This window comes from Manis javanica, chromosome 1, assembly GCF_040802235.1.
Source record: "Manis javanica isolate MJ-LG chromosome 1, MJ_LKY, whole genome shotgun sequence".
NCBI classification, from domain to species: domain Eukaryota; kingdom Metazoa; phylum Chordata; class Mammalia; order Pholidota; family Manidae; genus Manis; species Manis javanica.
In genome coordinates, this window is record NC_133156.1 from 164087189 (window position 1) to 164099200 (window position 12012).

The 12012-nt window shown below is 48.1% G+C and overlaps 1 protein-coding gene across 1 annotated transcript in view; it reads left to right on the forward strand.

The window, feature by feature from the left end:
- Positions 1 to 12012, forward strand: part of FAM178B (family with sequence similarity 178 member B) — a 78266-nt gene that overhangs the window by 10901 nt on the left and 55353 nt on the right. Inside the window, 2 exon segments of the mRNA XM_036994653.2 lie at positions 3391 to 3496; positions 6155 to 6239. Coding sequence (XP_036850548.2) covers positions 3391 to 3496; positions 6155 to 6239 — 191 coding nt within the window.

Below are 12012 nucleotides of genomic sequence, written 5' to 3' on the forward strand. Positions count from 1 at the left end.
TGACAACAGTTCAAAAAGAAATCTGATTCCCATCCCCCGTGGAAAAGCTTCAGGACCAATGCCCACAGGCAGCTCAAATGCAGGAGCAAGCTGCCTGAGAAGGGTGGAGATTGCCTGCCAAATTACTCGTGGGCTTCCTGGGCTCCCACAGTGCGTGAGGGAGGGTCAGGGTCCGTTTGTCCTCTGGGTGCATCTGCCACTATTCCTGTGAGGTGTTCGTGGGGTATTCTCAGGGAGCCGGATGGCTGGCTGGGGCCCTCCTTTGTGAACACCCCAGCAGGCAGGACAGAGCAGTGGGTCTGAGCTGCCTTGACGTGAACGGTTCGTGTGCACCAGATCTCCCCGAGGCCTACAGCCCCAGCTCTTGTTCTGCCAAGGCCTCCTCCTCTTCCTGGCCTGCTGAGGTGGAAGCCTGGGTGAAGTAAACCCAGCAGTTACAGAGTATAGACAGAGCTGAGCAGCCCAGCTGGCTGCAGCTGCCCCTCATAATGAAGAGCTAGCGAAACCAGCCAGCTAGGTTGTTGCTGGGGTTTCTGGGTTTCTGGCTGGAGCAGTGCCCACAAGGGAGGAAAGAAAAAGAAGAGCAGGAATGAAAGCTCTGACCGTTCTTCGTTTCTGTCCTCCCTTTGCATTTTAAGCTTTTTATTTGAGTGACTTGGCAGAGATACAGAAACTGATACTGTATAAATAACTATACTTGGTGTTTACCCTTCTGCCATCACTTGGCATAAGTAACCTCGGCATTCCCAAAGCAATAAAGACACTTTGCCCTTCGGGACTGCTGCCCATAAAACAGATGAGGACGTAGAAGAATCCCTGGGGCATTATCCAGGACTGCACAGCCCAAGTGGAAGGTCAGAGCTCTGCCCAGAGGCCCAACGTGCTGACCCATGCTGGCCCATGGTTTAGTGTGATTCCCCTCTGGCTGTTTTTCCCCCTTCCTTCCATGTGTTTCTGTGGTCCTCTGTCCTTGTCATGGCAGCTGGGGATTCACAGTATTCTTGACTCTGAGTGTCCTGGTCCTGGGTGGGAGCCTCCTCACTGGGATCCTCAGGTTTGACAGCTAGGGCTTCTTTCTCAACCAGGCCTGCATGGCATCTGCTTCAGAAGAGGCCCTGTCCTCCTCTTCCTGCTCCAGGGTCCTCTGACACTCTTAGGGTCACCTGTAGGCACCCCCTTAGGCCCAGCATCACCATTCATGTGGACATGATATGGGTTTTTGTAAATCTAACAGCAGTTCATTCTGTAACCCAAAGTTTTTGAGCTTTCCATGCACACACCTCCCACCCCCTTCCTTCTCCTCTCACCAGGTGCTGCCTGCAGACTGTCCCACAGATCAAGGCAGTGTCTGCATGCAAGGCTGGCCCTGCCCTTCCACTAAGTTAGAGGTGACTTGTGCCATTGGCCTTGAACAGTCAGAGGGCTTGTGGTCAGCAGAGGTGAAGCAGCACCACCCTTACACTGAACATGCACACTTGGCTTGTGACCCAGCCTGCAGAGGAGATTCCTTGCATCTCATCTAGCTCTAGGCACAGAATTCTTTAGAAGCCATTCACTTCAAAGCACCCCTGGACCATGCCCCTTCTGCCCATCTCTTGCTGCTCTTCTTACAGACAAAACCTAACTCGGCAGCAATGAACTTGAAGGCAAAGTGATCATTTTTCTGGCAGAAACTGCTGCAAGGCTGTAGCAAAAGGGAAATGTTGTAACCCTAGGGATGTCTTTCTCTCAAAGCAGCAGTTGGAAATTCGTTGATCTGAGCCAACAGGGGCTTATACAATCAATTCTCCTACTGAGAAGCTGGTCAGGTGCCCCCCAACAGAATGCCAGAGCCGGAGTCTTGAATCCCCAGAGCACCAGCCTCCTGGCCACATGGCTCCAGGCCAGGTCCTGCCAATTTGTAAGGTCTTCCAGACAGTGTTTGCTTGGGTATTGTCTGCATTTGGGGTGTGCTTGAATCATGCATGCATCATGGGGTCAGTTCATGAAAGTGTTGGTGTGACTAAGCACATGGAACAGAGTGGAGTGTGCCAGCAGCCCTGGGGTACACACGTGTTTGTATATACAAATAAAGGTCTATTTTAGAATTGTTAGCTTCACAGACACAGGAACAAAGCCACATTCTCCTCTGAACTTAAATGATTTGGAAAATATATACAATTTGTAAATTGCCTGGACATAGTCAAGGAGACAGCAGCTTGGCTCAGAGGAGAATCTTTGCTTTGGAGCCTTCTGTTCCTGGCAGATTAAAATATGTCTTTTTAAAAAGGAGAAGAGGAGGATTGGGCTGACCAAGGCAATGTCTATCTAGAGTCATGGCTTTAAATGCTATCTGAAATGTTGTTTGTACAAATTTGTCAATTAAAAAGACCAAACTAATTTCCTGGAATCCATATTAATTGCTTTTAGGATATTATCTAGAAAAAGAAAGCAAAGGAGCATTCACAAAATGTAGAGAGAGTAGAAAACCCTACACCAAACCCAGCCTCTCAGCATGACCAGGAGTCCAGGGAGGGTGATGAGTCAAGCCAGCCCCTCTGAGATGACTTCTGGAGCACCTTCCACCAGGGGTCCTAAAACTGCCAGAAGTATCAACTCTTTGGTTCATAGGCACTTGGGATCCTGTTAGTCCAGATGATCTGCCAGGCAGCAGTGTGCCCCAGGCATGGCTCCTCTCCACACCAGCATTCTGACTGAGAGCACCTACCAGAAACAAGAGGCCCCAGAAGACCCCATGGTGGAAGGAAATGCAGGGTATGGCCACGGGCACGAGGCCAGCCTAAACTCCATTCCCCTTGACTCTGCAAAAGTTGCTGCTCACATGGCTTCTGAGGAATCTTCTGTGGCACCCTTGTTATTTCCTTCCCAGAATTTCCCCATTTTGGGCCCCTTTTGTTATTTTCCCATCTTCTCAGGTGTCCCCTTTGTTTCAGAAAAACACAGGCCTGGGGCAGAAATGCTCTGTGTAACCAGAGCCTGGATGTGGGCCCCACATGCCCCCCGAGTAATTCAGCCTGCTGGCTGCAGCCGGGAGCCTTTGACTGGGAGGTGTGACTCCTGGGCTTTCACCTCACCTCCACACAGATCTTTTCGCAATCTTGGTTTACTCCCTGTTTTCCCCCTCCCTCAACTGGAAAGGACAAATGTACCTTCCAGTCATGTGTTTAGATGGTGTGAGAGTGTGTGATCCTGTTGGTGGCTGGGGTTGCCTTCCTTCCTTGCATGGGGGCTGTGAGCACTTTTATCTGTAGCAATTGTGTACTGATGTGATCCTGGTGTCCCGTGAGGCTGAAATATGAAAATCCCCCATGGTGAGACAGGCATGCTGCAGAAGGCTCCCAGGCCACGAGCCTGAGGGCCTCCCCTAACCTTGCCCCTCTGCCCCTGCAGCTCCTCGCTGGCCCAGCAGCTCTCCTTCCTGCGCAGCGGCCTCCAGAGCAACCTCTACCTGCACACTGCCGACTGCCCCGTGCCTGTGCTGCAGTGGCTCTTCCAGGTGAGCACCGCACACCTGCCGCTAAATGGTGGGAACGTTCCTGCTGCTTCGTCTGTCCGCTGCTGGCAGGTGGGGCTGTGGGCACCTACCTTCTTCTGGCCTTGGGTGCTGCTGAGTTTGTCCTCTCTGAGGCAAGAGGAGGGAGGAGGCCTATGATGACAGAGTCAGGGAGGCGCTGGGAGCAGACTAGTCACGCTGCACCCCACAGAGTGCGCGCCTCAAAGGGTGTTTCCTGTGCCACCAGAAGTCCTCTCTGTGGTTCCGTCTGCGCTGCTCAGCAGGTGCTGCTGTGGTGTCCACCCTTACCCCTCTGAGGCTGGGTCCTGCCCTGGCCTCATGCAGCCCTACAGTGCGCCTGGAGGGTGAGGGCCTCCCAAATTCAGAGCCACCGGTGCTTGAGCATTTGAGCATTTGTTCCCCTCTGCGGAGTTGTAGGTCAGCTGGAAAAGCCTAGAACAGCTGTTCTGTCTCCCTGTTTCTTCCCTTAGAGTTGCTGGTGCAATATTTTGCCCTAGGGAGATATGCATTCTGCCCCAGGCTTGAAACCTTTGCACTGAGAAAGAGAGAAGCCAGCAGGGATGGTCCAGAAACCAGCTGCTGTGATTTGAATGCAAGGCATGAGGATGCCGGCCTTGGCCCCCACCCAGCACTGTCCCTGCCTGGGGATGGGCAGGTCACAAGTCCCAGCTTGTCTCCTTCTTGCCAGTTGGATCCTGGACCTCAGCTATGAATTAGAGCTCCCGAGCCGGGGTAGATTGTTCTAGGAACAACAGCCTGGACTGACTGGCTGCCTTCCAGAAAGAGCCCACCAGCCCTCTCTTCTTCCCAGGATCCTTCCCATTGCCTTTCCCCTCCCCCAGGCCTGGAGGGAATGGCAGCTAGTAACTGGGAACAGTGTGGCCATTCTTCTTGGTCCTGTCAGTGCTGCTTCTCTTTGCTCCTTGTACAGTGTATGACACAACACAGTCAGGCACTGGGAGACACAAAGAGCCTGTCTGAGCTGTCACCCACAGAGGGTCCTTGTGTGCCCTGACACGGCCCTGGGAGGGGTGCCTCGTCCTGCCCCTTCTCCCACCTCTTACTGGACAGGCTGTACAACAGAGGACCCAGCCAGGAAGTGACTTCGGCTCTACCACTTACTACTGTGTGACCTTGGGAAAGTTATTTAATATCAGCTGTGTACCTGTTTCTTACTCTGTAAACTGGGTCTGTAGTCCCATGTGAAAATTAAATGAAGAGGTCCTGTGATCTGCTTGTCCCTGTGGTCCCCTTACGTTTCTGCCAGGGCCTGAGCATCATCTGGAAGGAATGAAGTTAGTGCAGAGGTCTAGTTCTCCCTCTTCAGGAAGGAGAAGCATAAGCTCCTCCTCACTCCACAACTGAAGTCAGGTCAGTGAAAGGGGTGCACTTGGCCTTGGGAGCCTTCTGGGTAAGACCCTGCCCAACATCTTTGTCTCTGGAGCAGAAGAAGGAACAGGGCAGCTGACATCTACCAAGCACTGTGACTCGTGGTCACACTACAGGCCTAAGCAGGATGGACTCTGATAACTTTACTCTTCAGGTTTTGGTTTTCTTGCCACTTGGAACATATTTTCCCACAGTGACAATAGCATTCATTCATCCATTTGCAGATGTCAGTTGAGGACCTGCTATATACTAAACTCTGGGGATAGAAAGATTTTAGAAAAACGTGTCCCAGGTAAATGCACAGAATGGCCATGGTGCTCAGCATAATCCAAAGGGTTGCACTTGGAGACGGCCCTTCCTCTAAGGTCAGTGCCCAGAGAGGGACTCAGCTCAGAGCCCCCCCACCAACACCACCCCACCCTTGGAGATGAGAGCCTCGGTCCAGAAGGAGGGTAAGCCCAGAGTGTCCACAACACTGAGCTCTCAGCATGCTTGGGAGGATGGTGTAATGCACAGCGTGGCCTGCGGTAGGCAGGAGCAGGACTGTCGACGCTGCCCCACCTCTAAGCATCATCATGTCTGTGTGTCCCCAGAGTGGATGGCACTGGTGGGAAGGGTGCTAGCCCATTGCTCATCTCCATGTCATACTCTTCACATTCCAAATCGCCAGTTTATGACCTTCAGAGTCAAGGAGCATTCAGTCAGGATCCCAGTGAGTTTGAGTCACGTGGATGGCTTGCCCTCCGCCAAGTGGCTGGAGGGTCTGTACTCAGAACCAAAGACCTCCCAGATCAGTGGTCTCATAGGACTGAGTGAAGGCATTGACCTGGAATGATGTGAGGGTCACTGAGAGGGGCCACCTTATCACTGTGCAGCTAACTGTAGTCAGTGCTTTTGAGTGCTTTCTTTCTCTTACACTGGCCCCTATCCTGGAGGGGCATGGCTGTGACCACAGGGGGTGAGGGGCAGAAGGACTAAGACTCCCATGCTGGGAAGTGGACAGAGTAGGAGATTTCTAGTCACACAGGCCTAGGATTGGATCCTGGTTTTGCTGCTTCCTAGCTGTGTGACCATGGGGAAGTTGCTTGACCCCTCTGAGCTTGGGTTCCTATGAAATGGGAGTAATGACAATATCCTTTTACTGTGCAGACTGGTGAGGATTAAACAGGCCATATTTAATAAGGGAGTAGAAAGGTTTACAACTATTACTTCATAGAAATGACCCAGATAACCTGTTTTTTCTTCTCCTAGCTGCTACCATGGCCTCCAGAAACTTCTTCAGGAGCCTTTGGTCTCCTGTGGGATCTCAGCATGGATGAGTTCTTCCATCATTCTGGTCGGTACTAGGGTGTGGGGTGAAGACTTGCACCCAGAAATCCCAAACTGGAGAGCCTGTATGGTGCACAGCTCTCAGCCCCTGGGGCCCGACATGCAGGGGAGGTGCGGGTAGGGACATTGCATCACTGGGATGTGCAGACATGAGGCCATCTTTGGCTCTGGCTCCAGCATTAGTAGAAAGCTGAGCCAACAGGCTCCTTGGCACCTGGATCTGGCTTCAGGTCCATGTCACTGTGGCCAAATCCAGGCTGACCTCACAGACTTTTGGGATCCCAGAACAGCCTGGAAGGTGGGTTCTCTGGATTTAAGGGGACAGCTCACCTCTGAGTTCTTCCTGACGGCCCCACTTTACTTGAGGGGGTTCCAAGAGTATCTGCCTCAAATCAGGGAAGCTCCTTGGACTGGAGTCGCCGTAAGGGAGGGCCCTGAAGCTGTCCCCCCACCAGCAGCCCTCCTTGGCTCACAGAGCATCAGCAGGGCACCTAAGTTTGGTTTGGGCTGGAATGAGAGCAAGTCTGTACCTTGGTCCTACATTTAAGGGGTGCATTTAAGTTGTCTTTGTGCTTTAAGATATCCAGAGTTTCACAGAAGCAATTAGATTTCCCTTTAGTGGCTGCTCCCTTCCTAAGCTGTCATCATTTGGTACCTGAACCAAGACACTTTGGCACCAAAAAATATCATATAACCAGTTGGATGTTGCTTACAGCAGACAGTGAGAGGGATTCATAGATGTCCAGATCCCACCTTTGCCCACCAGCTATAGTCTTCCCACCCTCCCACTAAACACCAAAGCACAAGCCCCGAAGGCCGAGGTTACAGCCCCAGAATACTCCAGTGAACCCCCCCACCCCACCCCTTTGCATTTCTGCTTTTGCGCCTCATGAGCTGGGAGCCATTTGTCAAATTAAGCATTCCAGACTCCTCCCTGCCCATGCTTGGTCCCCTCCTACTGAGGCCTCCTGAATAGCACTGTCTTGGCACCTTCCCCCTTTCTATAACCTCTGCCCCTGCAGCCATGGCTGCCCTTTCTTGAGCCCCTGAGGCCACCTCTGCGGCATGCCTGCCCTTTCAGGGAACAGAGGCCTCCCTTGTCCTGTTCTTCTCCTCCATGCAGTGGTATGTGTCTCCTCCCACAGAGGCAAAGGGGACATCCCACTCTTCTTGCCACATTGTCCCTGGTTTGCCCTCCATCAAGAAGGGCCAGGAACTTGCTCCTGAGTTCCCAGTGAGTTCGACTTTGTCTCCCTCAACTTCAGAGCATTTCTCATGAGCCCAGCCTGGGGTTCTCTTTACCTCCTGTTGGAATAAAAACTGGCCTAGAAAATTCCATACCCAAGGTCAGGATCTTGACTGATAAGGGGTAAGTCAAAGGCCATGTCCACAAAAGAACTGAAAGCAGGACTTGAACAGATATTTGTACACCCATGTTCATAGCAGCATTACTTAAAATAGCCAAAAGGTGGAAGTAACCCAGATGCCCACTGATGGATGACTTGATAAACAAAATATGATCTAAACCCACTGTATTATTCAGGCCTAAAAAGGAAGGAGATTCTGTCACATGCTATAACATGATGAACCTTGAGGACATTATGCAAAATGAAATAAACCGGTCACAAAAAGACAAATACCCTATGATCCACTTATCTGAGGTACCTGGAGTGGTCATATTCACAGAGACAGAAAGTAGAATGGTGGTTTCCCAGGACAGGGGGGAAGAGAGAATGGAGAGTTATTGTTTAATGAATAGAGTTTCAGTTTTATTGGATAATGCAAGTTCCAGAAATGGATAGTGGCTGCACAACAATGTGAATATTCTTAACACTACTGAATTGTACACTTAAAAATGGTTAAGATGGTAAATTTTATGTTACTGTTTTTTACCATAATTTTTTTTTGTAGATCAATTGATAACCTAGTTTATTTATTTATTTATTTATTTTTAATTTTTTTTATTGAAAGGTAGTTGACACACAGTATTACATTAGTTGCAGGTGTACAACACAGTGATTCAACATTTATATACATGATAATTCTAGCTACCAGCTATCACCATACAAAGTTGTTACAATATTTTGACTATATTCCTTATGCTATACATTACATCCCGGTTACTTATTTATTTTACAATTGGAAGTCTGTACTTTTTTTTTTTGTTTTGTTTTTGTTTTTTGAGAGGGCATCTCTCATATTTATTGATCAAATGGTTGTTAACAACAATAAAACTCTGTATAGGGGAGTCAGTGCTCAATGCACAATCATTAATCCACCCCAAGCCTAATTTTCGTCAGTCTCCAGTCTTCTGAAGCATCACGAACAAGTTTTTACATGGAGAACAAATTCTTACATAGTGAATAAGTTACATGGTGAACAGTACAAGGGCAGTCATCACAGCAACTTTTGGTTTTGATCATGCATTATGAACTATAAACAATCAGTTCAAATATGAATATTTGTTTGATTTTTATACTTGATTTATATGTGGATACCACATTTCTCTATTATTATTATTTTTAATAAAATGCTGAAGTGGTAGGTAGATGCAAGATAAAGGTAGAAAACATAGTTTAGTGTTGTAAGAGAGCAAATGTAGATGATCAGGTGTGTGCCTGTAGACTAAGTGTTAATCCAAGCTAGACAAGGGCAATAAAACATCCACGGATGCAGATTCTCTCAAAGCAGGGGGGATGAGGTTCTGAGCCTCACCTCTGTTGATCCCGAATTTCTCACCTGATGGCCCCCCTGCGACTGTGCCTGTCTTAGGTTGTTCTTCCCTTGAGGAATCTTACCCGTCTCTGCTAACCAGTCATCTTCCAGAGCCATACAGGGAAATGTAAAGTTGGTAAGTGAGAGAGAAGCCTTATTGTTTGAAAAGGTTAGCTTTTTACTTCTTTGCATATTTATGCCCTGTGGCTTCTATGCTCAGCATTTGTCTTGAGGTATCTTTACCACTTGGAAGAATTATGATACTCGGTGTTTTTTACCATAATTTTAGAAAAGCCAAGTCCAGAGCCAAGAGTCAAGTGCCAGGAGAGTATCTACCAAAAATCCTGAAGTGAAAATCAGCCACTAGTTCAGGAAGCATTGGTAAGGTTAGCTTAGACCCAGGATTAATGCAAAAAGAAGTTATGATCTTCAGGATTTGTCAACAACTTGAGGTCCTTTGAGTGTCCTTGTCCCCTGTGGGGAGCACAGCCCTCTTGGACAGAACCTTAGGGCTTCCTTCCCCTCAGTATGAATCTGTGATTGTTTTCAAGTTGCTTGGCCTTTTTTGTGTGTAAACCTTGTGTCTGTGTAAATTTCCATCCTTTCCCAGAACTGTGAAGACTGACAGTTTTTCCAGACTATCCAGGAAGGGTCCTAACACATTTGCCTTTTATCTCAGTAAGCGTCCTGAGTAAGGGGAGCGCTGAGGCGGGCCCAGCGTCTTGGACAGAGCCTGGGACCCAAGCTTCAGAGTTAACTGCGATGGTGTGCTCTGAGGGACTGCAAGGGCTGAGCAGCCCAGAGTTCACCACAGTACTAGGGTATGGTGAGAATTATTTTCTTGGATTGATAGGCAGCACACATCACCAATTAAAAACTCCTTGGTGAGCTTAAAGAATGGGATATTCTGGAATACTAACATTCTTCATTGCAGGGAATGCCTATGCATTTATTCAGCAAACACATTGAGTGCCTCAAGCACCTCGTTAGATGGCAAAGGGAAATACAGGGATGAATAAGGCATGGTACCTGCCCTCAGAAGGCCGATAGCAAAGGAAGAGGGGATGAAATGTGCAATTATAGTAGGAAATAGAAAGGAGGTACTGACCAAACTGTGGGAGTTCCAAGGAAAGGGAAATTACCTCTGGCTAGATGGGACTCAGGTGGTAGGAGGCAGGAATAGGGAAATGCTTTGTAGAAGAGGGGGCAGTTGATTCACCTCTCAAAAGATGGGTAGGGCAGGGATTGCAAACTAAGTTGCCTATGGGGACCAAGTGAGATCAGTGACTAGAGAGCTGCCGTGTCCAAAGAAGTTTGCAGGTCTCCATTTTCAAAAGAAGCCATGTTTTAGTTAGGTTGTGCTTTGGCTATGTGTAACAAATAATTAAGAGAAGGTTATTCTCTCACATGACAAGAAACCCAGAGGTGGGCGGTTCCAGGGTATGTTCAGTAGATCTGCTGTGTCGGAGCTCTGACTTACCTTCTGTGTTTTCCTTCTCACTGCTTCCCTTCAGCATTGGAAAATGGCAGCCATAACTGTTCATCATGTTCTCATGAGAACAGTTTAAGGAGAAGGAGGATGAGGTTATCATTTCTCATACTTTTTGCTCTTTTTATCAGGACATTCTTTCCTGATAATTTTTTAGTTTCATTAGACAGAACTGAGTCACAGGCTTTAGAGGACACTTGCCATGTTTTTGGCTGTCTGGTGCCTGCGAACACTCTGGCCATGTATGAAAAGTTTTTGGCCTCTGGAATCCCACCCCTCTAGAGTAAAAGCCAGGAGACTCACTTTTCCAGCCTCTTTTCAAATACTTGAATTTTTAGTTTTGGAATTTCCAATTAGTTCTTCACTGCTTTTTCTTCAGTAGTTTCTGTTTCCCTACTGGGGTTTCTTATTTGTTCATTCAGTTTGAGCATGTTTTCATTTACCATGTTGAGCATAGTTATAATAGCTGCTTAAAATCCTTGTCTGTAGTTCTAAGATCTACATGGAAAATTAAGTGTAAAAGTGAACATTTATTTAGAATGAGTAAAGAAATCATACCAAATACTGGACCTTGGGAAGTTCAGATCTCTTCCCTCTAGATCTTCTTTAGGATGTTTTCTAGAAATGTTCCTGTAGATGTACCTGCTGATTGCAACCTGGCTTCCCTACCTAACTTAGAGCACTCACAGGGGGCCATGCAAGTGAGGGCCCTAGAGCTTAAGCTTCATTAGCCTGAAAGTCAGCTGGCTTCTGACATATAATAAAACTGTTTTCTACTCCTGTAGCCAGAGCCTGTTTCTGTTGCTTGTTGCTCAAATCTCTGACTTCTCCAATAACCCTAGACCAGTCCTTGCAAAGATAAGTGGGATGACATGGTTCATCCACTGGGGTGGACCTACCTCCCCTGAGGACACCAGAACAAAACCAGGGTTCCTTTAGCAGGGAAGATGGGGAGCATGGTGTGTGGATAGGTAGCCAGCAGAATTTTCCATAGCCAGAATATGGACATTTATGTGAAATCTCAAACAAAACTCCCCACTGTGAAACCATCTGCAGATTATATTTGACTGTAGATGGAATATAGCTCCAATGGTTTGCAGCCTTGGGGTTAGGATTCAGGTGTGGAGAGGTGCAAAGGCAGCAGGGGGCAGTGGGAACACAGACAAGGAGGTGGGGAGAGTGGGGCTTCCTTAAGGGGGCAAAGTGGGAGATAAAACTGAGCATTTGGGGCCAGATCTTGGAGGACAGTGGGAGCCATTGCTGGTGCAGTGAATATTAATATTTGGCAAGACTGGGACAGTATTTTGTTTAGACATATAATTCACATACCATGTAATTCACCCTTTTAAACTGTATGCTTCAATATGATTCACAGAATTGTTCAACAGTCACCACTAATTTCAGAACAGTTTCATCACCCCCAAAAAGAAACCTCATACCCATCAGCAGTCACTCCGCACTCCCCCTTCCTCCCAGCCCCTGGCAACTCCTACTCTACCATCTGTCTTCATGGACTTGCTTATTCTGGACATTTCATATAAATAGAATGATACAGCATGTGACCTTTTGTGCCTGG